Source organism: Protobothrops mucrosquamatus, unplaced genomic scaffold (genome assembly GCF_001527695.2).
Source record: "Protobothrops mucrosquamatus isolate PMUCROS unplaced genomic scaffold, P.Mucros_1.0 scaffold1380, whole genome shotgun sequence".
NCBI classification, from domain to species: Eukaryota; Metazoa; Chordata; class Lepidosauria; order Squamata; family Viperidae; genus Protobothrops; species Protobothrops mucrosquamatus.
In genome coordinates, this window is record NW_015387569.1 from 239,150 (window position 1) to 266,405 (window position 27,256).

Consider the following 27,256-nt stretch of genomic DNA (forward strand, 5'->3'; position numbering starts at 1 on the left):
TGCCGGGTGGGCAGGTGTCTTTTCAGTGTCATTGTAACTTCGAACAGTCATTAAGTGAACTGTTGTAAGTCAAGGACTACCTGTACTTTACCACTTTTTTCCTTTTGGGCGGGGGTCATCAAGTTTTTGACACCTTGCTAGGCGACTGGTGGTACTGGGATATTGCCATATCCTAAAAGTAGTACAATGGGTGAAAAGGTTGAAAAGCCCTGAGCTACAATACACTTGAATGTTTCCCACCTCCTTCTGAAGCAATGTCTCATTTCTTTCTCCAGCATAGGCTTAGTAAACTCCAAACAAAACTGGACCTGAGAGCTGACAAATATCAGATTTAATGGTTGCAACAATTACTTTTTCCAACCAGGGAATAGGAAGCTGCTGATTGATAGTTTCATGGCAGAGTTTTTATGGTCATGCAATATCTGACAAACCCAACTTTAACTCTGACATTTCAGGTTTGGAAAAAGCTGGAGGGCAGGAATGGACAATGCAAGACTTTGCAATACAGATAGTCTCAACTTATAATCAGTCATTTAATGACTGTTTGAAATTATGGTTGGCCGGGAACAAGGGTTTTATGGCCTAAAAGGCACTTTTGGCTCTTGAAAAATGTGCCACTCCCTGTGGTTATGAGATTACCTGTCAGGTACTTGGCAACTGGCTCACCAGTTACAAACCAATTGCAGAGTCCCCAAGGTCATGTGACTGCAATTTGTGGTTTTGTTTGCTGGTTTCCAACATAAAATGCCCATTCAGAAAAATAGGTTCACACTTTACAATCGCGGCAAAAAATATTGTGAAATTAGGTTTGGTCACATGGGTGCTTTGACTTACAACTGGAACTCTGATCCCAACTGTGATTGTAAATCATGAGCTGCACCTGTACTAGAATGTTCTGCAGAATTATGGCATGTGCTTTGGCTTTGCTATTAATTATAACCGAGTATAAAAGGCATTATTATAACTGCAGGTGACAGAATAGATGTGTGTGTTCATGTATATACACAGAAGCTAAAACAATGATACAGATTGATAATTAACATATTTCAATGCCAATTGTCTCTTGATGTGAATGAAACTAGTTAAGCTTAATGTGCTTATTATAACTAGGAGCCCACCCTTAGAGCTCAAGAATTGGTTCACAGCATAGGGGTTAGTGAAATTGAGTAGAAAATACAGTGAGCATTTAAAATATTCACAACCACTAATGAGAAAAGCACGATGGGCAAAATATCTTGTTAAGCCACCCTTATAAACAAGGCAGGAGATTGGTACAACATTTAGCTAAGGTTGCAGATGCTGCAGTGGAATGCATACCCAGAATAAAAGTTGCCCTAATTATAACTGATAATCAAGTCTGAGAGTGTGGTGATTAAGAATGTGCTGGGAGAGCTAGTAATAATTTTTGCAACAAGTGTCATTAGATTATGATGATGTGATTCCAGTTTGGCTTGGAATGCTGTTTATAATTAGGATGTAGTATTAATTAAAAAGACAAATACCCAAGAAAAACTACCTATTTATTTCATAAGGGCATATTAATGAAGTAAAGGAATTATGCAAGATAAAATTTTGGTAATTTATTTCTGAAATGAGATAAATTTCTGCCGAAGATCCCTTTCTCTACATGAAAAGCATGTTATTTGAATGCTAAATATTCTGTGCCAATGAAGGATTTTGCTAGACTGCTAATCCTGCTAAAATAGTAAAATATTTGCTTTAATCCAAAGAAATTTATCCCTCTTCAGCTAATATGCACACAAAGCTTAAAGATAGTAAACCTAATGAAGCCTCTAGATGAGGCTTTAAAAGTTTTAATCAACCACCCGAAAATCTGAAATAGGCTGGTCCCTGTTCTTTTAGCACTTTCAAAGTCATCTAGGCCTGGGAGTTTGATAGAAGTGAAACTCTGAGATGGCAAGGAGGGTTTGGGTGTTTTTTTAAATTTTTAACAAGGCAACTCTGTAAATAGAGCTGGCTATAAATTAATATCCATGCTTTTAATGACAGATGGTCTTTCAACAGTAAGCAGAAAGATCAAAATTACCTCTCATTATCTAGTCATAACTGATTCAGGACTGTTATCCGTGGCCTTTTCTAACCTGCAGTGGAAATAAGTGATGCAAGAGCATTTGGGATTGCCCTTGGAAATGACTTTAAAGAAACCCTGGGAGACAATGAAGGCTGCCATGAGGGATGAAAGAATTGGCTCCTTTAAAATCTAGGAGCAATCCAGTTCAAACGGCTAAAATAGAAGGCCAGATCAACATTTGCAAAGAAGAGTTGGTCCATGAGTGAGAATCTCTGAATGTGATAAATACATAAGTAAATAAATATGCAAAAAGGACAAGCTATTGTGAAATCCTTAAACTGAAACTAAAAGGAAAATTTTAGATAAATGAATTATAGTAAAACAAATCCTTGCTAGATTAAGCAGTACTAACATGAGTCTGATAATGAATATTCTAGACATTTAGCTGCCATATTGAAAATAAAAATAAAAATGTAGTTCATGACCTGCAGAGTTCAGATGGCTTAAAACTTTTAATACAATAATAGTTCATGAAATGCTTAAGTATTGTTACATGGACCTATGTACAGTACAATCATCCTAGGAAGAAAAAAAATAAAAAGTTATCACATATTATTGTAACTTTCCTTCCATTTCGAAGGAACAGAAATATAGAGTGAACCAATATCATTGCAGAAAAAGAGATAATTAGGGTTTAAAAAGTAATAAAGCCATTGTCCTGCAAAGTATTGTGTAAGTCATGTGCAGATCTACTGATTTTTCATTTACACATACCTTGTAACAAAATTCTGGAACATGATCCACTCTAACTGGATTAGAGCACTAAAAGTCGAATGACGGATGCTTGCTACTATATTGGTTTAAGAAATTTAAGTTATGTATCTTCTTATAGTTACACAACTGAATTCCATAAAACAAAACAATTGAAACTTTAGCTTTTAATAATTTAATTGCACCTGGGTCAAAACTATTCCCATGTCACCTTGCAGATTTAATAATAGCTAGAAATGCTTTGGGAACGTTTGTAGATATTATAATGCTTTTGCTTGATTTTCCCAAAAAGGTAGAAGATTGAAAAGAAATGCCCAAATCTTTAAAGAATTTCACCTGCTCAATAATTCTACTGGAGGAAGACACATTAGTGCTATACTTATGACATTACTCTGATAGTTAAAAATGCAAATAATCTGCAAGCTATAGTAATGAAAGTCAAGGAGCAAGGAACACAGTGAAAAAAATAGGACTACAATTAAATGAAAGACCAAGCTAATTATAACAGGTTCAGAAATGAGTCTGAGAAATGACAATAAATATATTGAAGTGGTGGATAGCTTCTTACTGTTCAGATTGATTATCAACAGTGAAGGAACTAGACATGCCATAGACTAACATATGGTAGGGGAAGAATGAGTGATGTGGAAAATATTTCAGATATCATAACATGTGTATGTAAAGATCAGAATTGTGCGGGGAACAATTTTCCTCATAACATTTTATGGAAGTGACGGTTGGACTTTGAAGAAGCAGAATAAAAAGAATGTTTAAGTTTTTGAAGTTTGGTGTTAAAGAACATTCCTGAAAATACCATCAATAGTGAGAAAAACTAGATTCTAGAACAAATAAACCCAGTGTTCTCATTCAAGGCAAATAACCAAATTGTCAATATTTTGGATAACTATGCAAAGACCTAGCTCTCCAGAGAAATCTATAATGCTGAGAAAAATGGAAAGAAAGAAAGAAGGATGATCAATGAAGTGTTCCACCACATTTGCATCCTTTCATTTCATCAGAAGATGACATAAGAGATTTATTTGTGCTTGTGCGTGGCTGCGTTCCTGCGTTTCTCTCTCTCTCTCTCTCTCTCTCTCTCTCTCTCTCTCTCTCTCTCTCTCTCTCTCTCTCTCTCTCTCACTCACACATACATACACAGAGAGAGAGAGAGAGAGAGAGAGAGAGAGAGAGAGAGAGAGAGAGAGAGAGAGAGAGAGAGAGAGAGAGAGAGAGAGAGAGAGAGAGTGATGAATGGGCATGGAGATAGAAATAGTATTTTTCTTTCTGGAAAATTATAGCTCATGTTTCTCATTATTGCCAGTTTTATAGAGATAGTTGCCATCAATTGATCACTAAATATCCAGACCTTCTGATATGTATTATTAACACTATATACTAGTCAATGAAGATGATCTTATTTCCTTAAATTTCCATAAATGCCACAAAATTCTTTGACCTTGTTTGCCCACAGTTGGATAGATAATAATAATAATAACAACAACAACAATAATAACAATGATAACAATAATAAAGTTGGAAGGGACCTTGGAGGTCATCTAGTCCAACTCCCTGCTTAGATAGGAAACCCTATACCATTTCAGACAAATGGCTATCCAGTCTCTTTTTAAAAACTTCCAGTGCTGGAGCATTCACAGCTTCTGGAGGCAGGTTGTTCCACTGATTAATTGTTCTAACTGACAGGAAATTTCTCCTTAGTTCTAGGTTTCTTCTCTCTTTGGTTAGTTTCCATCCGTTACTTCTTGTCCTGCCTTCAGGTGCTTTGGAGAATAGCTCAACTTCCTCTTCTTTGTGGCAGCCTCTGAGATATTGGAAGACTGCTATCATGTCCCCCTTCATCCTTCTCTTTATTAAACTAGACATACCCAATTCCAGCAACTGTTCCTTATATGTTTTAGCCTCCAGTCCCCTAATCATCTTTGTTGCTCTTCTCTGTACTCCTTCTAGAGTCTCAACATCTTTTTTACATCGTGGTGACCAAAACTAGATGCAGTATTCCAAGTATGGCCTTACTAAGGCATTGTAAAGTGGTATTAACACTTCATGTGATCTTGATTCTATCCCTCTGTTAATGCAGCCTAGCACGGTGTTGGCTTTTTTGGCAGCTGCAGCACACTGCTGGCTCATATTTAAGTGATTGTCCACTAGGACAGTGCTTTTCAATCTTTTCACAGATTTTACCACTTTTAGGATATGACAATATTTGAGTACCACCAGCGCTTAGCAAGGTGTCAAAAACTTGATGACTAAAAAAATGGGGGGGGGATTTTGGGTTTTACTGATTAGATTCATTTGTTGTTATAGAAATGGCTAGTTTATAATATTATGGAAAAGTAAAAAGTTGAGGTTCAAAGTGTGAATGCTTCCTTCTACTGCAACAGAGGAAGTCTGTTCTTTTTCCCTTCTCCCCCTCACTTTCCCCCCCTACTGTGTCTTATTTGCTTTTGTATTTTTGTATTTTATTCTATAATCTAATAAAATATTACAAACTGTAGAAAAAAGGGAAAAAAGTACCAGTTTTCATTTCTTTGGTGGCTGTTCCTTTGCTGAATCACTTTTCCTTTGCACTGACAAATTTATGATGAATTTATCCATGTTTATTAATATGCATCACTACCAGCTAACTCAGGGGTCTTACAACTTGGCACTTTTAAGACTTGTGGACTTCAACTCCCAGAATTCCTCAGCCCTCACGGCTGGTTGAGGAATTCTGGGAGTTGAAGTCCACAGGTCTTAAAGTTGCTAAGTTTGTAGACCCCTGAGCTAGCTGGTCGGCCCTTCTCAGCTCTCCTTCCACAGTGTAGTAAGAATGCACCCCCCAATCCCTTCCCTGTACCCTTAAAGACACAGGAATCTATTGCAAAGCAAGAAAGGCTCACAAAATAAACACATAAACTCTGGGGTTTTTTTTTCTTTAAGCTGCCTCAGGCATGTCAAATGTTGCAATCCGAGACTGAAAGACTCCAGCAATTGCGAAAAGCTTTAGCTTTAAATTAAGCCTGTTTGCCTTAATGAAAACTTTCTAAAAGCGATAGACAGACTCAAGGTAAGGAAGTAAAACTAATTACATTTGTTTAAAGGGATTAAACCTACGGAAGTCAACACTTTGGACTCATTGCTAGCCTAAAATACAAACTAAAATATTCCAATAACCAAAGCACACAAAGGAGCCGCTGAATTACAAAACGCTGTACAAAACTGTACAAAAATCCTTATGGTAACCTAATCAAGCTGCCAGCTGATCCAGAACTAAATAAACCCACCTCCTTTCCAACATGCTGGCTTTTCATTTCATCAGCACTGATTGCATTCTCCTGGCTGGAGAAAATGAACCAGGGGATCTTTTCTTCCAGCAACAGCTGCTGCTTCTTCTCTGTCCCTGTTTCCTCCCTGCTGGCTGACCTCTCCTTCTCTTTCCGTTGTCTTTTTTCCCCTTTCCACCTCCTTTTATAGCCTCTCCTCTTCTCCCCGCCCTTTTTCTTCAGTTCACCTCCAGCTCCACCTGCTTCCGGAAGCGCCAATCAGCTGGAGCCCTGCCAGCTCTTGGGGCTTCTGCCGAGCCCAGACAGTCCTGCAGCTGCAGCTGCTTCTCCCTCAGGCTTGGGTTGCTTCGGCTCATTCCCCTCCCCCGCTATACTTGGCTAGCAGTCACGTACCACTTGCCACGTGGCAAAGTACCACAAGTGGTACATGTACCACCAGTTGAAAAGCCGTGCACTAGGACTCCGAGATCTCTCAGTTACTACTATTGAGCAAGGTACCGCCTATACTATACCTGTGCATTTGGTTTTTCTTGCCTAAATGTAGAACCTTACTTTTTTCACCATTGAATTTTGTTAGATAGTGCCCAATGTTCAAGTCTGTCAAGATCCTCCTGTATCTTAAGCCTATCTTCTGGAGTGTTGGCTATTCCTGCCAGCTGGGTGTTGTCTGTAAATTTGATAAGTTCCCCATCTATCCCCTCATCCAAATAATTGATGAAGATGTTGAAAAGCACTGGGCCCGGAACAAAGCCTTGGGGTATCCCACTGCATGCTTCCCTCCATGTAGATGCAGTTCAATTGAGGACCACACGCTGAGTATGGCCGGTCAGCCAGCTACAAATCCATCTGGTGGTGATGCTGTCTAACCCGCATTTTTCTATCTTAAAGTAGTAGGTTGTGGTCTATTTTATCAAATGCCTTACTGAAGTCCAAGTAAATTATATCCACAGCATTCCTCTGGTCCACTAATTTTGTCACCTGGTCCAAGAATACAATAAGATTTGTCTGGCATGATCTGTTTTTGACAAACCCATGTTGGCTTTTGGTAATGATTTTGTTTTCCTCTAGGTATTTGCTGATTCATTGACTGATTATCTTCTCCAGAATCTTCCCAGGTATTGAGGTCAGGCTGATAGGTCTGTAGTTTCCTGGATCCATTTTTTCCTTTTTAAAGATGGGAACTACATCAGCTCTTTTCCAGTCCTCTGGTAATTCCCCAGTGCTCCAGGATCTTTGAAAGATATAGTTCAGTGGTTCTGAGATCACATCTGCCAGTTCCTTGAGAACCTTGGGGTGTAATCCATCTGGTCCTGGTGATTTGAACTCGTCTAGGCTGGACAGGTGCTCACTTACCATTTTCTTGCCTATCTTAACTTGTGTTTCTAATCTGTTTTTTACGGTACCGTTTTTGATAGGTTGGACTGTTTTTCCCCTTTGTGTAAAGACGGATGCAAACAATGAGTTAAGTAGTTCTGCTTTCTCCCTGCTGCTTGTCATCTTCTTGCCACTTTCTCCCACTAATGGATCAATCATTTCCTTAACTTTTTTCTTGTTTTTTACATGTTTGGTTCTAATCAATGGTTGTAATTGGGGAGGGGCTTTATTTTGATATCTTATGATCCATGATTGCAGTAAAGTAATTCAGTTTTTCATTCCTAAAACACTCCACCCTGGAATAAGCCAAGTGCTGTTGATGATGATGATCAAGGACAGTTCCACTGAGATTTGGTTGAGTGAATGTGAGAATTTGTGTGCATATCTGACTCAGTTCTGCTCAGCTGAGTATTTGGTGCAGCACTGAGGATGGCAGTGTCAAAAACAGTCAGATTCAGAGTAGGTCGTTCCCAAAGAAGCTCACGAGACATGAAAATCCGTAGTTTGGATCACATTTGGGACAAATCAACAATTGTCAGATCCCAACTGTTACGGCTTCTTTTACATAATTGGTTGTGATTCATCTGAGATTTCAGGTTTAACGTCAAAGTCCATGAATATTTATGCCCTGGATTCCTGTTTTAATATCAAGGTGTTGCCCAAAAAGCGTCAGATCCATGATCATTCTAGGTAGATGGATGTTACGCTTATAGTGAGGCTTTCAGATAGATCTAATATAAATATCGTCAGAACTGATTGGCTCTGGCTTGACCTTATTTTACAGGATTAGTTCTAACACTAACTAAAACTGTGCATCTCTCTCTCAGCTTCGTGGAGGAAAAGAAAAGTTTAATTGCTGTTAAACGTTATGCTACCAGCTGGATAGTAAACCCGTTTTATACGTATCTAAGAGTGAGGGTTGGCGCAAGTCTGGCGAACCGCAAACATAAACCGACCAATTTGCCTACTAAATTTCCACCAAGAAATACTGCATTCCTTAACATTAAAACGCCTCCTGGTTCACCCATGCGCAAGAGGCCACCGTGGTTCTCCCCACGTGGGCCGCCTTGTATACAGTGCTCTTTTGTCTCGCTTTCCCCCCCCCCCTTCGACCAAGGCCCTCCTTTTCTGAGGACGAAACGTGATTGAATACGAAATGCGCATTGGTTCTTATTTGCCCAGCTGATCAGAAAGCGTATGCTGATTGGCTGTTTTGAGCGACGACATCCCTCTTTAGTCCGTAGGCCGGCTTGCTGCGCTCCTGGCTCCGGGCGGTGAGCGAAGGCGGTTCCGTGCGCGGAATGACCGGAGCAGTTGGTGAGGAAGCACAGCCTCGTGGTTGGGGGTCCAGGTTGGGGGGGGGGGGGGGGGTGTTTTTGTCTGGCGAGTCCTTAGCCCGGCAGCGCTGTTGTCCGGAAGTCGTTCCTTTGACGGTGGAGGGTCCTAAAGCAGTGTTTCTCAACCTTGACAATTTTAAGGCATGTGGACTTCAACTCCCAGAATTCCACAGCCAGCAATGCTGGCTGTGGAATTCTGGGAGTTGAAGTCCACATGCCTTAAAATGGTCAAGGTTGAGAAACACTGTCCTAAAGGATCAGCGGTGATCAGTGAACTTACCTTTTAATCAGCCTCTCTCAATTGAATGGGGTGAGAAAGCGGCTTTAGTTGGTTAGTAGTAGTTCAAGCTTCCAAAGCGTCCATGTCTTATGGTAGCCAATCTCTGGGTACTATAGGCTAGCGAAGAAGGAAGGAGAGGGCTATTGTTGTCTTTGGCCCTTCCTTGGGTCCATCAGGCTAAATAAACAGGATCTGCTCTGGTTTTAATCAGAGGCAATTCTTGCACAGTAGAAGGCAAGCTGCCTTGCTAATAGTTGAGAAGGAGGAACGTGTAGGAGAGGAGTTTCGCCAGGTGCAGGATTTTTCCGCTCATGGCATGCTGCAACTTGTCCAAATGTCATAGCGCTACATTGTGCTGGGCAGAGAGCTCGTGGTGTCATTCCTGGGATCTGTTGGAGCTGCTGTCCCAGCTGAGGAATCCCAGCCCTGAATGCTCCTACCAGTACTGGGACCAATTTGGCCTTTATTTTCCACTTCTCTACCTCCTCCTTCAGGTCCTGATACTTCTCCAGGTTCTCCTACTCTTTGCTCCTGATGTCGCTGTCACCTGGCACTGCTACATCTATCACCATGACTGTCTTCTGGTCTTTGTCTACTACCACGATGTCTGGTTGATTGGCCAATACTTGCCTGTCTGTCCCAAATTCAGTCTCCAAACTTGTCATAGAATTTATTGGGAAGGTGGGTTCTTAGTTGAGTTCTTCTTAGTTCAGTGGATGGATGTCAGAATAAAATGAGAGGGGTGGGGAGGACCATGTATGTTAACTTGGATGTTTTGAAAGAAAGGGAGGATATCAATAAACTGTTATAAAGAAAGTAAAGTTACTTGAAAACCCATGATAAAAAATATAAGTTGAATGGTAAACATAGAAACCTAATGTCTAAGATCTACGATCCCTGGATTGTTGACATATCCATCAAGGTTTTCCTGATTTTTAGTTGTGGAAAGTGAGCCTAGGGCATTTGTCAATGCAAGAGTATAAGATGGGAAATCGGGAAGGAAAAAAATTAACCCATAAGGGATAAACTACTCAGTCTTTTTAATGAATGTTCATTAAGATTGTAGGTGTAGAATAAATGCATACATAATACTCATGTAGCTGCAAATAGGTCATCTGGTTACTGGCATAGCATGGAATACACTCTTATCTGAGTTCTACAGCTTCACCAAACAGGAAATGGTTGCAATAGGCCCAATATATTTCTACTAGCACCCAGTTACTATTCAGTATCTATTGTAAATTCAATTTAAAAGATTGAAATTCTTATTTTAGAATTGTATCCCACTTTATGATTAGTGGTAATTAACTATAAAATGCTTATTCTTGGATTTATATTTACTTTTGATTGTCCTGTCTCCTCTGTGACCCTTCCTCCAAATTATTACAGTTGTGTAGACATTTATGCTTCACATTAGATTGTTGAGAATGCAGCAAAGTGTTTCGAATACCATAAAACTGAAATCTTGTTATTTAAAATAAGATGATAGAAAGATTAAATAAATCTTAGGAAGTATTAAATGAAAATTCAAACTCATTTTTATTCAAGGTATTTGGTGATGTGTTTCTTTTGGAAGTCTTGAATATCTATGCTGATAATAGAGGAACTCTGTACCAGTAGTCCTTGACTTACGAACACAGTTGAACCCAAAATTCCTATTGCTGAGCAAGACAGTTGTTAAGCAAGTTTTGCTCTATTTTACAATCTTTCTTGCCATAGTTAAGTGAATCATTGCAGTTGTTAGTACGGTTGTTAAGTGAATCTGGCTTCCTCGTTGCCTTTGCTTGTCAGAAAGTTGCAAAAGGTGATCACAGGTGACCCTACAACCATCATGAATACATATTAGTTACCAAGTGTCCAAATTTTGATCGCATGATGATGGGGATGCTGCAGTAGTCCTAAGTGTGAAAAATGGTCATAAGTCACTTTTATCAGTGCCGTTGTAACTTCCAACAGTCACTAAATGAATGGCTGTAAATCGAGGACTACCTGTATGTAACAGTGAGTTGTAATGAATGATAATTTTCACCAGTATCTTACCATTTACTTTACCAATAATATTGATTTTTTTTCTTGGTCTTTAAAGCAGCAGTATCACTCTGCAAGATATCTACGAACCCCATGGCTTCTGAAACTAAAAAATAGAATTGTTCAGGTATGGAGCTAAGAAACAAAATAATGAAGTTTATGCATGTTCAGTGGACACAGAATGCCAGAATGTTCACTGACAGTTCAGAAATTGGGAAATAGAAAATTGAGGATGGAATGGAATAGAGTATGAATGCTAAAGGAGGGATACTGCAGTATGCAATTTTTTAAGCAAGTTTTCTTGAAATTTTGTAATGAAGGGCAATGAATAAGACAGGCGAAAAGCTACCATGGCTTTTTTTGGTATCAATTTAAATCTTTTGGGGGGCAATAGAAATATTAGAGCTTCAGCTTCAGCAATATGGCCTTATATTCAGTTTTGAGAATTTAATACTTTATTATTTATAACAACCAAAAGAAAAGATCTAAACATGTATAAGTTATTCCTGCATTGAGAAATACAATATGTACCATATGGATTAAAGGAAGCTTGGGTTTTTGATTTTGACAGCAGTTATAGAAACTATCAAATTCACTACAGCTTCAATGCAAGAATTTCAGTGGAAGATCATATGTTGTTGACATTGCACTCCTATTTAATTGGCACATATGTATCAGAATTATCTTTCCAAATGCTGGACAGGTTGTCAAAAAAAGGGGTCATTTTCTTTATTTGTGGTGATCCTCAGTGAAAACTTTTTGGAGAGACAAGTATCAATAAACTTGAATGCTGTCCAGTGTTAGGCTTATTGCATTTATTTATAGGACCAAACTATAAGCTTAAAAACAAAGAACTGATTATTTAATTTTATTAGCCAAAACAATAATTGTGCAACATTGGAAAATGTTAGAAAACATAACAATTGAGTAGTGGATTAATGAATTCTCTTCAATTGCCACATTAGAAAAAAATACAGATGAAGTAATAAAACTTCAGAAGTAGGACCTTCAATTTCATCAAATTTGGTTGGAGATAATAGTAATAACTATAATTTGATATATTCTTTATAGATGGTAAATTTTCATATGCATATTACCATCTCTTCAAATTGTAGATTTTTTTTTTGTATTTTCTACATCCTTTCTCTTTATATTATCTTGGATTTATGTTAATGTAGTTACCTGGTACTGCTTGAAATAAAAAAGGCGAATTTCAAATAGTAAAATATGTGCAATTTACCATTTTAAGTTTGCAATGATTTCTTTTAATTTTTTTTTTTATTTTCTATTGAATTAATTAAATAATATACATGGCCAGTTTTTAAAATTAATTTTATGTCATTCTCTTTTCATAGGACCCTACTATGGCGAACAAGCTTCACATAACTTTTCTTCACTTACTTTCCACATTCTTGCTTTGTGATGCTTCCTACCCTAGCTTGGAACCAGCCACAATTTCACAAACTACAGAGAAACTCACTCCTGAGAAGGCAGTTGGTGTTAATATTAGTTTGGCTTTATGTAGGCAGAGGCATCATCTTCAGGATCTCTTCTCTCGTTATGGGGAGAACGATACATTGAATATTGAAGGGTTTAAAAAATTGCTACGCAGTATAGGCATTGAGAAAGTGAAAAGAATAGATCACAATCATTACCACCATCATCACAATCATGCTACACTCAGGACAAACTCTGACAAAACCAATTGTCCTAATGATGAATCAGGTGATGGTAGCAAAGGTTTTTGGAATAACCCAGCAAAAGATGTGCCTAGAACAGAGAATATGGAGGACCATGAGCAAGAATCCATGGATAACAAAAATACAACTGTTGCTATAACAACAGCTACCTACACCACAACTACAGAGGGCAACCCTTTGCTACAGCACTCAGAAACTGCAGAATTGTCAGCACGCATAGGCTTTGTCAGCCCCAAACCCAGCACTGTTCTAGAAAGCAGCAGCAATGTAAGTTTTTAAATAGAAAAGCAAAGGAATTACTTGTTTTTGTGAGGAGGTCTGAAACAGGAGGTCCCCTGTCTTCTAAAATTAGCAAACAAATTACACAATAGATATTTGAAAAGAGGCTTTTTTAAAAAAAAGACATTTGATATAAGATTCTATTCTTTTAGAACAGCGGTTCTCAACCTATGGGTCGCGACCCCATTTGGGGTGGATCGACCATTTCACGGGGGTCGCCAAGCAAGGCTGTCTGCCATTTTTTTTCCCCTTTTCCGGCGGGTGCCTTACCTCCCTTGAGCTGGGCCAGCTGGTGGTCGGCCTGCTCCGTTTCTGCCGCTTGCCAGCTACGCCTCGGCCGGCGCAGGAGGCGGAACCACGCATGCGCGGCGCTCCTGGGCAGGGAAAGTCCTCAACTTACGACCAGTTGGGTAGTCCTCGACTTACGACTGGTTTAGTCCTCGACTTACGACCGGTTTAGTCCTCGACTTACGACCGGTTGGGGGTCGTGGCATTAAGGTTGAGAACCACTGTTTTAGAACCTTAATAATTTAGTTATCTCTTTAATTTGTGGGTGTTCTACACTATGTTATTCCACTTCCAAATAAAATACTATCTAAGAGTTGGTTCAGATGCTTTCACATATGATAATCAGGCGTAGAATTGCATGTTCATCAATATTTTAATCTTGCTCTTTGGGATAATAAGGTTCTTGAACACTGGATTTATTTTCCTTTTAATCTCTGAAGCATTTTAAATTGAACGGTCCGGTTTGGCAGACTTGGGATTGTGCTATCATTGGCTGAAATTTGATCTGATTCTAACCTAATGAATAGCCTTTTTACAACCTTTTCACGCTCACATTTTAACTAAATGTTATTAATTCTTACATGTCTGCAATTGGTGATCTTTCTGAATGTACTGAAATGTTTAGATATCCACTGGTTCAAAAGTATATAGAAAAAAACCCCATCCAATTGCCAAAAGTAATGCAATCTTCGGGGATTGCATGTTTAAACAAATTAGTTTGGGGAGATATTTTAAAACCATTTTAATTATCACATTGTTTTCCTATACTGCTAGCCATGTTTTAAAAGATAGCTGTAATATCTTTGGTTTTTAAACACATTGTTAAATTATTTGTGACATACAAAAATGCATTGTCTCTATGATGCTATAAAGTAATAAAATAAAATGGCTTTTGGTGCATCTATAACTTTTTTTTTTTAAAAAAAATCACTTTTGTCTTAAATATTAAATAGCTTGTTTGACTGTAATAGCCCAGTAGATTTTTTCCCCCAGAGCTGTTACTCTCAGCAGTTTCCCATGTGTGATGGGAGGATGGGAATAGTAGGGATTGGGGAGGAAATAATATTCAAGTATCACTTAGGTGGGCAGTTAAAACCTAAATAGAGGAAATCAATAATATTCTTTGATTTTGCATGACAACTTTGCAGTGTGCTTGTTTTATTGGCTTTTCTGAAGTTTTGTCAGTTGAAGAAAAGCTGCTGTTTTGAAATTACATCTCTTAATGTGTGTGTTTTTCTAACACTTTTTTCCACAGTGCTTTAATACATCAGAAATGATGCTTTTCCATGGAATAAGCATTCAAGCATATTTGACAGCCACTGAATTTAGCTATCTTTGTCCAGCTATAATTAACCAGATTGATGGTAGAAACTGTATAATTCATGCAACAAGTGAAAAGGCTGAAACAGCTCCTAAAATATATTCACTGCAAGTTGGTGAGTTTGATGGTGAAATGAAATTTTCCATTTAATATTTCTACTTTCTCTTGTTATCGAAGGTGTAATATATTCTTATTCCAGGATTGGTTTTATTTTGGCTCATTTATCTGAATCAAAACATTTGTATTTTTTATCTCAAGCCAGGAATATATGTCTTTTTATAAATGGCAATGAACTAATATACAAACACTACAGTGATCTTTCAGGTTAGAAAATTCTTTTAGCTAGTCACTAAAATAGAAAAAGGCTGTTAGTCAGTAAAGAATGTATGTTTGAATCAAATGATAAAAAAGCTCTTCTTCTTTTCAGCTTGGATTGGTGGCTTTATATCAATTTCCATTATCAGTTTTCTTTCATTACTGGGTGTTATATTGGTGCCCCTTATGAATCGTGTATTTTTCAAGTTCCTCTTAAGTTTCCTGGTGGCATTAGCCGTTGGAACTCTAAGCGGAGATGCTCTTTTACATCTCCTTCCACATGTAAGTACATTGTTTTTTTCTATTAATAGTATATATGTTCCTTTGAAGCATAGCAGTGACCTTTGGTCAGTGGAAGCCTGTAAATAGGAAAAGGACACATAGTGAAACAAAAGCATCTAATCTGATGTCTCTGTGTTGTCCATCCTCTTTTAAACCTCTTCTGTGTTAGATGCATTTTTCTTAACAATATTAGGGCTAAAATAAATGTACTACTAATGATGTGAACACAGTGCACTCACACAGTTTTATGACCAATGTTAGTAAGGGGGTGAAGCAATTGCAGAACTTTGGGAAAAGGGGAGCTTAGCTAGCTCAAGTCCTTTTTTTATTTATAATTTTTGTTATGATTTTTATTTACTTATAGCATAAAATACAAAGATATAAAAGCAAATAATAGAAAACAAAGGTAGGGGAAGGGGAAAAAGAGAAGTGTGGAAAGGGGGGGGGAAGAAAAAAAAGGCGTTGACTTCCGACTCCCTCTGTTGCAGTACAAGAGAGCATTAACATCGAACCTCAACTTTTTACATTTCTATAGTACTATGCACTAGCCATTTCTATATCAACAGATCAGTCTAATCAGTAAAACCCAAAGGCATAGCATCATTTTTTCCCACCTCAAGCACAGAGTCCAGAAGCGGTTTCCAAATAGAAACAAAAGTACTTATATTTTTTTCTTTTATCAAAACAGTCAATTTAGCCATCTCTGCTAATTCCATCAACTTTCGTAGCCATAGCCAGCTCCCATTGAAAAACCACTATTCACTCCCAGTAGAAATACTGCTGGGGCATCATCCTTATTATTTGCATTTTAAAAGTCACATTATTTCATCAGCTCGTTGATGAATTAGACCAGACATGTCAAACTTGCGACATGTCACATGATGTCGGGCAAAGTATCGGAGTTTTTTCCCCATTGCCAGCAATGGGGTGGGTGTGGTTTCCCGGTGACGCGTCCGGCCTATGGGCCGGCAGTTTTAACACCCCTGGATTAGACCATAGATCTGGAATAAGAGAAATACATACTTGATTTAATTTAATTTCATCCTCTCCCCTTGTCAGGTAGAATTTTTTGTAAACTGCAGTGTTTGTGCATTTCTCAGGAAAAGTTTGCTTTGTGAAACTTTGTGCATGTATGCAAGGGAAATAGCTCCCCTCCCCCTTCCCTTCCTCTTGTAGCTCTCATAGCTTATAGTGGGAGAAAAATCACCCCCTCCTGCTTTGGTTGAAGGGAAAAATTATTTTGGGAGAAGATCATCATGGGATGTTTATAGCATTGCAGTTTGTACATGTGACAAGGCCATTCAGTAGCAATCTGATTTAGTAGCACAGAATTTATATGGCTAAACATTTGTGGCATAGCAACCAAATAGAGACTTTCAATAGATAATTGAATATGAACATTTATAAAATCCATATTTTTGAGATTTTTCATATTTTTGCCTTTAGATTTGGTATCCAGGGTTATTGGCATGTAGTTCACATATTTTTCTACATAAACATTCCTTGTAAAAGCCAGTTGCACCACTGGTTTAGGCTGTGCTTGGTTATATAGTCGTTACGGGTTCCCAAAATAACAATATTGAAAAGAACTTACAATTAATGTTGCCAACTATGATTTGTGGTCAGGTTAGATTTGCCAAATAATACAAAGCTGTTCTGTGTCGTTCAGTTTGTGGGGATTGAAAGGTTTAGTATCATAGCTGACTACTGTATTTAAAACAAATAAATCTCATAGGGATCAAGTGAACCTGTGTGACATTTTGGCTAAAAAATAAATAAACATTTGGTATAATTTGGAAATATTTCATAGCTGGCATAAAGAGGTTTCTGAGTTTCTAAATGTAACTGTTAGGCTAAATGTGTAGTTTGACAGTCACCTGAATATATTTTGAATCTTATCCCTGGAATAATATGAGATAGTATAGTCAATATTTTATAAATGTTTATGCTACAGGTGAGGTATCACTCTTTTTTAAAATGAGAGTGAACAGTATCCTATAGGTGAAATAAATGCAATAGTTCCTCCCAGCTCCACCACACATCCCCATATACCATATTTTTCTTGGGGTTTTTGCAAGTACAAGGACTTTTGACTCTATAATCTCAGCTATTTCCGTATTCTTATGTATAGCCTGAAATTATAGAGTTTGTTGTTTTAGAGTCATCCTAGGCCTTAGTCTGTCAGTTTTACTTGTGGGTGGTCACTGATTGCAGTAAAATGAAATAAATAAATAATATAAATAATAAATAATATTTAATATATGTATTTAAATTAATTAGAAGTTAATATATACTATATATAATAAAATAATAATATATAACATAAATAAAGTAATAAAATACCTTTTCTATCTTGTCTATTTATCGGGCTGAGAAACCTCACTATTTCATTTCTCTACTCATCCTATCTCATCTTCTATATCAGTGTTTCTCAACCTTGGCAATTTTAAGGCATGTGGACTTCAACTCCCAGAATTCCACAGCCAGCTGGCTGTAGAATTCTGGGAGTTGAAGTCCACATGCCTTAAAATTGTCAAGGTTGAGAAACACTGTTCTATATGGAGTGTTGCCTAAACTATTTTTCTTTTTAAATATCCACATTCAGTCTCATGGAAAGCACCATCATCATCATGAAAAACCTTTGATGGCGCACAGTCACGATCTCCCTTTAAAGCATCTAGTTTTCCAAAGTTCAGAAGAAAACGCTTATTTGGATTCTACATGGAAAGGCCTCACGGCCCTTGGAGGATTATATTTTATGTTTCTTGTTGAGCACTTGATCACACTAATTAAACAGTTTAAGGATAAGAAAAAAAAGGTAAACTACTGGTTTTCATCGGAATTCTTTGTTTTGCTTAAATTTTTCTTCTATGAGACTATTTGAAAGTTAATGCTTATAACCAATTTTTAGAATAACGCTTTCACTGGATATTGCTTTTCTGTAATTAGCATCAGTTACTTAGATTTCACCATTACAGAGGGAGTTTTTCAAAGAAAAAAACTGTTATATCCATAAGTATTTGAGATTAGTATTTTGAATCTTAAGTCCTAGCTGATGTAAAGTTTTAAAACTGAATGAAATTACAATAGCAAAAATGTGGTTTTTTTCTAACCAAACTGCTACTTATAGAAATTTCACATGTATTTCAACATTTTTCTATTCCACTGTCTATATTTTTCTATACGCTATTACTATATTCTGTCTATATATCTATATTCTGTTGATACATGTGTCATTCAGGAGCAATAGCCAAAATGTTAATAATTTCAATGTTTTTTTTGGGAGCTAGAAAAAAAATGATGACGATGAATCAGAAATCAAGAAACAGCTGTCTAAATATGACTCTCAGCTTTCAGGAAATGACAACAAAATAGATGCAGATGATAGTAAGTTTCAATAAACTTCGTATAAAAATCTTCTAAAATCTTTGTGAAATGTATTTATGAAATCCAGCTTACAGCTTGGAAACTTTCAGTGTTCAAGTAACAAAAATATAATATAAATCCCTGTATACAAAACATGTTTTTTTTCTATTTTGCATGTATTTATCTACAATTTCAAAAAGCCTACAATTTTCTGTCGGTACTAAGAGCATTAGAAAATTCAAGCAAACTTATTACAAATGGTATTTGTAATACAAACCAAGAATGAACAAAAATAAAATACATGATATTAATTTCAATCTTAAATGCATTATAGATTGCACTTTCTAGTACAGTATTGGATATAAAAAAAGGAGAAATTGCTTTTTCTCTTCTAATAAACTTCCCTATTGTCTCCCCATCTCTGACAAATATATTAAAAAGTGAATGGGAATTGTCCTTTCCCTTTAATAAAAAACATTTTATTACAGAGAGTAATGAATGAGATACATTCTGTTAAGAAACATGTTGCTGTTGTCATAAAACAGTGTTGACTTAGCATTTAGCCACAGTTTCATTTTTTCACCTCCTTTTGTGTTCCAAATATTAACATAGGGAAGATAAACTTGAAGTACGGCAGCCAATGCATCTCAGTTCCTGATAATCTAGAAACTCACTTCTCAGTCCCAGGTTTTGAAAGAGGGCTGCTACAATTATAAAGAAAAACCTCACAAAAAGTCTAATCATTGTAATAGGGAGGCTTGTGTGAAAGTGGTGCAGAAATTGTTTGGAATATCCCTAACTACATTTAATTTCATAATTTTTCATCATGCATTATTACTATAATGATTTAGACTTTATTGGTAGTTTCCTGCATTTCTCCACTAGAGGCTACTAAAGCTATTTTGGCAAACATGATCTTAGTTTCTCACTATTGCAACCTTTTCTTCATAACTGCTTTTTGCTCCATAAAAGTTGCTCTTCATTGTCATTTGTTGGTGCATTTTTTCCTCTTTTTTGTGCCTTGGAGTCAGTTTTTGACTCCTGGCAACTACCTGGACAATGTCTTGCAGTTTTTTGGGCAACATTTTTTGGAAGTGGTTTACCATTACCTGCTTTCTAGGACTAAGAAAGAGTGACTGGCCTGAGGTCACCCAGCTGGCTTTGTGCCTGAGGTGGGACTAGAACTTGTGATCTCCCATTTTCTAGACTTGTGCCTTAATCACTATACCAACTGGCTCTTGTGTACTGTATGCCATCTGGGTTTTTTTCTCACACAAAGAATTCACAGAGAGATGATTGATGTTTACTGCCCTCGTTGATTGCTAGCTATTCTTTCACATGTCTCTCGATGCTGCTAGTTATTATAAATAATATAAATTATTAGCCAAATCAAAAAAATATAGTGAGGCATTCCTGTGCTTTGTTGATCCATCAGAAATAGATTTGGCCTTTATGAATAAGTTTTGAAAATGACTGTTCAGTTTGCACCGCTTCTTCTCTAATTGATTTCTACATGCTGCAAGATAAGGGTTTAGAACCATTTGTGCTGATGGACACATCGGGAATTTTAAAATCATGCAATGGGAGTTGTAGCTAAATAGTTCCCATTGTAAAAGAAATCTTTCCTTTTTTTAAAAAAAAAAAAAAGGTTGCCATAATAGCCCTGACAAAATCAAGTCCATGGGAATGTTCCAGGATGATCAGTGCTTTTTTTTCTAAAAAAAAAGATGCCGGAACTCACACATGTCATACAACCTGTCTTGCCTACCCTACAAGGCTACATCCAAAAAAGGTACCGGAACTCCGTTCTGGCCGATCTATGAGAAAAAAAGCCCTGCCTATTATCCCCACATTTCCCCTCCCCAGGCATGTGACACACCTGCAAATGAAACACGTGGGTCATTATCATTTTTGTTTTCATATTAATGCCACTTTTTTTATGAGTGCAATCTATTTTTGAAAAAAAATGAGGTGAGACAGGAAACCTTGATTATTATGGGCAAATGTTGGAACCTGAACTTTAGATGTATTTATGCATAGGCCAGTTTTTAAACGTATGATTCTAAATACGTGGCATAATGTATGATTCTGTATGCCTACCTTTTATAGATTTGTCCTAAAACATAAAGTAAATGAGAACATTCTTTATCTACTTGCATGGTATACTTCCAATAAAAACATGTGAAAGTAAAACAAAGTCTTTTAGCTATATAGCAGTTATTCTAATTATTTCTTTTTTCTTTAATTTAATTTGTGTTGTTTTCTTTTCTTTTTTCCTCCAAGGGCCTGAAAATTATTTGGGGGTACTTTCTCAAGAACCATCAAATTTCTTGTCTCAGAAACCCATGGTACAAGAAGAAGAAGAAGAGGTTATGATCGCACACACCCACAAAGAGGCAGCTGATCATGAATATGCATCCAGAGGATGTAGAAACAAATGCCATTCACACTTGCATGACACTCTAGGGCAGTCAGATCATCTCAGTCATCATCACCATGACTACCATCATATTTTGCATCACCACCATCATCAAAATCATCACCCACATAGCCATAGCCAGCGGTATTCACGTGAGGAATTGAAAGATGCTGGTATAGCTACGTTAGCCTGGATGGTAATAATGGGAGATGGCCTGCATAACTTCAGTGATGGTCTCGCAATTGGTGAGTCCATATGTACTGGCTTTTCTATGGCTGCTAGTTCATAAATGTAAATGGGAGCAACATTGCAGTAACATTTTTTGTAAATGCAGAAGAGGAATAATAAAATATTTTTGTTAAAACTAAGCCTGTCGGGATTCTCAGTATTTTCCCCAGAAATTATAATTATGTCATAAATTACAAATTCATTAAAATTCATGTTCTATTTGTTGACCATAACTAGCAGTTAGGTAGACATGAATCTTATTTGTCTGTCTGTAGGCTCTGCTCATAATTAGTTACTGTTTCCTGTTATAACCAAGAATCAAGATGTCTTAGTTTTAAAGTACATAAAAATTGCATGTGGTCCTCACTTAACAACCACTCATTCAATGACCATTCAAACTTACCGTGGTGTTGAATGAATGATAGTTGTGACCAGTCTTCATAAGTACATAGGTCATAGCATCTCCATGATCACATGATTGCCGTTTGCAACCTTTGATGGATTTTTACACTTAATGACAGAAACTGAAGGTGCTAGAATGGCTGTTGGTAAATAGCATGGTCATGTGATGCTGTGTTTTATGATTATCACTTAGCAACAGAAATTCTGGTCCCAATTACTATTGTTAAGTGGAGAATATCTGTAGTCCTGTTGCTATTGCCTTAGCTCAGTGATGACGAACCTTTTAGAGACTGAGTGCCCAAACTGCAACCCAAAACCCACTTATTTATCACCTGGTGCCAGGTGGGCGTGGCCCACTGGGTGAACGTGGCTGTGGTGGTCATGGCAGACTGGGTGGGTGTGGTCATCTCGATGTTGCTCCTAGGAAGGGATGCCTGTGGGGGCTGGGCAGGGTTGGGGGAAATCCAGGGGGTCTCTGGCAGGTGGGGCAGTGGGCAGGAGGCTCGTCCTATGGGGTGAGACGAGGCAGGGCAGGGGTGCCATTGTCGCAGGGCACGGTAAGGCAGAAGTCGGGTTGGCTGCTGCCTGACACTATCGGCCCCTGCACACAGAGGCCAGCAAGTGCATGGGGGCCGACAGTGTCCGTCAGCAGCCACAGCCTGCCAGCCCCTCGACCGGTGCACTCTGGGACTCTGCAGCCCGCCACCAGTATTTCAGAGAAGCTGCCTCTGAGTTGGATGGCTAGCCGACAGCTGAGGAGGCGATGCAGTGGGTCGTGCCCAGGAAAAGGAGAGCATGCAAGGCCAGGAGGGATGGGACGGGGGGAGGGAGGGAAACCAGCTGAGATGCATCCGGTCATATGGGACCTCGGCAAGTTAGCAGGCAGCTAGTTGAAGAGGGACAGTTGCCATCTCCGGGGCATGGTGCACGTGCCCACAGAGAGGGCTCTGAGTGCCGCCTCTGGCACCCATGCCAAAGGTTCGCCGCCACTGCCTTAGCTCTTTATCTCATTGCATCTTATTAAAAGCTGTAGTTCTGTGATTTTCAAGTATGGTAACTATAAACTGTTCTTCATTTAAATTGAAATTCTAAACAAGTACACAGATAGGAAATTGATTTTCTTCACAAGAACCGAAATAGAAATAAAAATGGCCTTCAGGGCTAGCTGAACGTGTATAGCTTTTGTTCAGAAAATGGGTGTATTTTTTTTTAACTTTTCTTTATAGGAAGTATATTTCTTACAACTAGTCATTTATTTCTTGTTCCCCCTTGCATGATTTTAATCCATGTTTCTTTCAATACAGCACCTATATAATACACAATACTGATTAGAAAACATCTTTCTTAATTTAAATTTGTTTTTGGATTTGCCTGCATTTTCCAATGTAATTGCTTTTTAATAATGTTCTTTTATTTTTCCTAGGGGCTGCCTTCACTGAAGGTTTATCCAGTGGCTTAAGTACATCTGTTGCAGTCTTTTGTCATGAGTTGCCACATGAATTGGGTAAGACATATGTATTAGAGAGCAGTAGGATATAGTTTCCATGCTTTAACTCGTATATCAATTGTAGAGTGATAGTAATAGTATTAAAGCCCCAAATTCCTATTGCTGACTCATTAGTATTTATTTTTGTTTTTGTTTTAAACGCTGAACAGTAATCTTATCATTTTATTAAGGTTTATCACAATGTAATTGCCTTCTCAGATCAGAGAAAATATTGTTTCTCACAGCAACCTGTCAAGCATGCACAGTGGAGTCTCTGTTTTTGTTCCTTTGCAACTGTTATTTTTCTGTTTCTAAATATATTATAAAGCCCTTGAATCTATAGTAGCCATTGATAAGCTTGTTCTTCATAGAATTTTCTGTGTTTCTTTTCTGTACACCTGAAGTCCTCAACCTTTTGGGCACCAGGGACTGGTTCCGTGGAGAGAGGTTTTTCCGCGGACCGGAGGGTGTGTGCTGCCTGCATCCCGCAGATGGGGCTTTGCTTGTTTGTGCAGACGGGTTCCTGGCATGCCGCGGCCCGGTACTGGTCCACAGACCGGAGGTTGGGGACCCCTGCTGTACACTTTCTAAAGCTAGGTTTATGGTCAACAGTTGGGTTATTTTGGGGGTTTCTGGTATTGTGAGAGATTGAGAAATACATTTCTGTATTTGCTTTCTTCGTCCCTTCCTCCACATATTCTACATTCCAAATTGTACTCTTTTTCTAAACTAATCCTTACACTTGTTACTTTGTTCTTGGGAGAGTTATTTCAATTCTCTGATTATTCTGGCTGACTTTCCTGTACTTTGGTATCACTTTTTTTGGGGGGGACATGGAACATCGAAAACTATGCGTGGTATTCTAAATATATTCCAAATTCCTAAATTTGTACAAAACCATTACAACACTGGAAATTAAGTTTCTTTCCATTTTCTAACGATCTCTGTTGAGAAATGAACTTTTTGCTTTTTGGATATTGAATTTTTTTTTATTAAGCTGTCAAGATTCCTTCTACATATACAGGTAGTCCTTAAATCTATGACCATTTTCAAGCATCACACAATTATGTGATCGCCATGTGCAACTTTCCTCGCTGACTTCCCCAGTCAATGCAGAAGCTGGCAGGAAAGATTGCAAGTTTTCCAGTCCCTCTGTGCTTGCACACACTGGTGACTTAACACCTCCCCCCCATGCATGCCTCTTGATCCATGCAATATCTCTTATGTCTCCTTTCTTACTTGTGCATCTCTCGTGCACCTTCCATGATCTTGTGCATGCTCCTCAACGTGTGCTACACACCCTTACAAATCCCCTCACATCTTCCCTGATCTGTACCATGCCTCTTACTACCTGTATGGTAGAAACATCTGTTTCTTCTTTACTCTATTGAAAAGTTTTATTGTATTGTTTTTTAAAAAAACTCATAATTTTTTGACATGACTTCCATGTGGTGTGAAATGCTGACATTTTAATACAAATTATTGATATAAGCATGTTTGTATCTCTCTTTTGAAGGAGATTTTGCTGTACTTCTCAAAGCTGGTATGACTGTCAAACAAGCTGTTCTTTATAATGCTCTCTCAGCTATGTTGGCATACCTTGGAATGGCTACTGGGATACTTATTGGCCATTATGCTGATAATGTTTCCATGTGGATCTTTGCTCTTACTGCTGGGCTGTTCATGTATGTTGCTCTTGTTGATATGGTAAGTATATGCTTATTAACATTAATAGATATTAATAGCATTCCAATACTAAATAGAAACACATCCTTTGGAATGCTAATGAGATATTCTTATGGGAATACTAGTCTGGCATTGACTTCAGAATATGCGTATTCACTAGCCAATAGAAGTAGTGATTAGAAGAATGGAGTAGGGTGGGGAAATAATATTAGTTTTGTAAAAACTTTACCCAGATAACATGGTCATTCTGGCAATTATAGCCAGGTGTATTCATTCATCCAATTATTATTTTCTGAGGACCATCCTGGATTCACTTTAAGAATGAAACATTGGCACACACTTTCCTAAGTAGGATTTGTTCTAATTAATGCATTGGGGGGGGGGGAGGGTAAATAGTGTACTAAGAACAATTTCAAGATTTGTTAAAGCACAATACTTTCAACCCATACTTGATCACAGGCAACCAGCCACAGTATTTGTTTAAATATCATAATGATCAATGGATCTAGGAAGCATGGAAAATTAAGTCATTTACTGAAAAACATAAATAGAAATATAAAGAAAATGTAATTGGTATCTTAATTATCTAGATATGAGCGGGGTGGTGGCCTAAAGGTGGAACTCTCACCTCACAATCAGGAGGCTATGAGTTCGATCCTAGGTAGTAGGTATTTCTCTCCTTGGGTGCATTGAGTAAATGTCTGCTGCAAACTCTGCATAGGCATCAGGAAGGGCATCTGGCCAGTAAATGCTCGAACTCCATTCTGTCGCCCCGACTCCATCCTGATGCAAGGAATTACATGATTGGTAAAAAAAAAAATTCTAGATATAATAGTTAGCTGCCTGGAAGTAAGAATTGGAGCATATTTTACAGATGAGAATATACTGCAATATTTTCTAGCAGGTTTCATGTGTATTATAATAGGGGGTTGATTAATAATACCAACATTAACCACTGAATATGTAGAAACATTATTTTTATAATTTGCATGACTTAAAATTGTGTATGTTTCTTTAAATATAGGTCCCGGAAATGCTTCACAATGATGCTAGTGATCATGGATGTAGCCGCTGGGGATATTTCCTGTTACAAAATGCAGGAATTCTATTAGGTTTTGGTATCATGTTACTTATCTCTGTGTTTGAACATAAAATTGTGTTCAGCATTAATTTATAGGATTGTATTCATACTCAGAGCTGCACTTGAGGTGGAAGAATTTTTGTCAGTTTCTTGTTCCTCCTGAAAATTTGCTATGGTGGCTAGGTGATCTTCAAGGGAGGATGAAAGATGTAAAGGTACGGGATGATGGAAGAAAATTGTCAAATCACCCCCACCCCCTTCTTCATCCAGGGGTGAACCACTGAAGGATTACAGTTGCTTCCATGAACTGAAGTTTCTTTGTTTATTGAAGTAGTACCCTGCTTCAGATGCATGTTTTGTTTACTTTTCATACTATTGATATTGTCTGTATAGTTTAATTGTAGGCACTTTCCCTCCCATTAGTCATATTTTAATAATATAATCTTTCATAAATTGCAGGGGATTACCAGTGGCATAGAGAGAAAATTGGCTTATTACCAAACATAATGAAAAATAAAACTATAAATAGTTTGTAACTTGGACTTTCTTTTAAAAAAAGAAAATTAATATTGCAAATCTGATTATAGCATGCTTTGCTAAAGTTTGTCTTATAAATGTTAAAGTGGTACAAACATGTCAACTATTGTTGCTTTTAAGATGTAGAAAAATCTAAAATTATCACCTTTTTTGTTTTTGGTAGTGATGGTGGAGAACAGTTATGTTACTTCAAACATGTATTCCAAAGAAGAAATCTATTGTTTTATTTGCAATTAAAGTTACACGATCCTTGGTCTGACTAAATGTCCAAAGTGTTTTTATGTATTTATCGAGTTGCCCCCAATTGCCTATAGCTGTCGTTGCATACCTACCTACACTGCAAAGCGGTTGATGGGTAAGTGGAGGTTTTAGAGAGCTGCAAACGCTTCCTGAATCCCAACTGTGTGTTGTGCGGCGGTGTGTGCCCTGCGTGCTGATTGCTTCTCACTTCCTACTGGGAGATGGGAAAAGGTAAGGCACAGTCAAGTGGGAAAAGTTAAAATTTGCTGGCATGCAGAAAGAATGCCTATACAATTATCTCTGAACAATGGCCGCCTATGTTTCATTCAGTGCAATGAGGTAGAAGTCTATTCCAGACTTCATTAATGGGTTAAGTAGATGAACATCTGGAATAGGACATATAATGGAGGATTTCTGCTATGAGTATTTGTATAGTTATAATATTGAGGTTCTGTCTTAAGTCTCTGGGTACATGTGAATCTTTAGCAGCCATTTGATAGATGATGCATATTTGAATCAGAAC

The 27,256-nt window shown here is 37.7% G+C and overlaps 1 protein-coding gene across 1 annotated transcript; it reads left to right on the forward strand.

Annotated features, from left to right (window-relative positions):
* The first annotated feature begins 8,683 nt into the window (after positions 1 to 8,683).
* SLC39A6 (solute carrier family 39 member 6) lies at positions 8,684 to 26,752 on the forward strand. The gene is made up of 11 exons (XM_015821691.1): positions 8,684 to 8,775; positions 11,162 to 11,230; positions 12,459 to 13,070; positions 14,626 to 14,806; positions 15,119 to 15,288; positions 17,894 to 18,106; positions 18,579 to 18,675; positions 20,938 to 21,318; positions 23,127 to 23,207; positions 24,706 to 24,896; positions 25,900 to 26,752. The coding sequence occupies exons 3-11, from the start codon at positions 12,468 to 12,470 to the stop codon at positions 26,050 to 26,052; spliced, it is 2,070 nt and encodes a 689-aa protein (XP_015677177.1). The 5' UTR covers positions 8,684 to 8,775; positions 11,162 to 11,230; positions 12,459 to 12,467; the 3' UTR covers positions 26,053 to 26,752.
* The last annotated feature ends 504 nt before the right edge of the window (positions 26,753 to 27,256 follow it).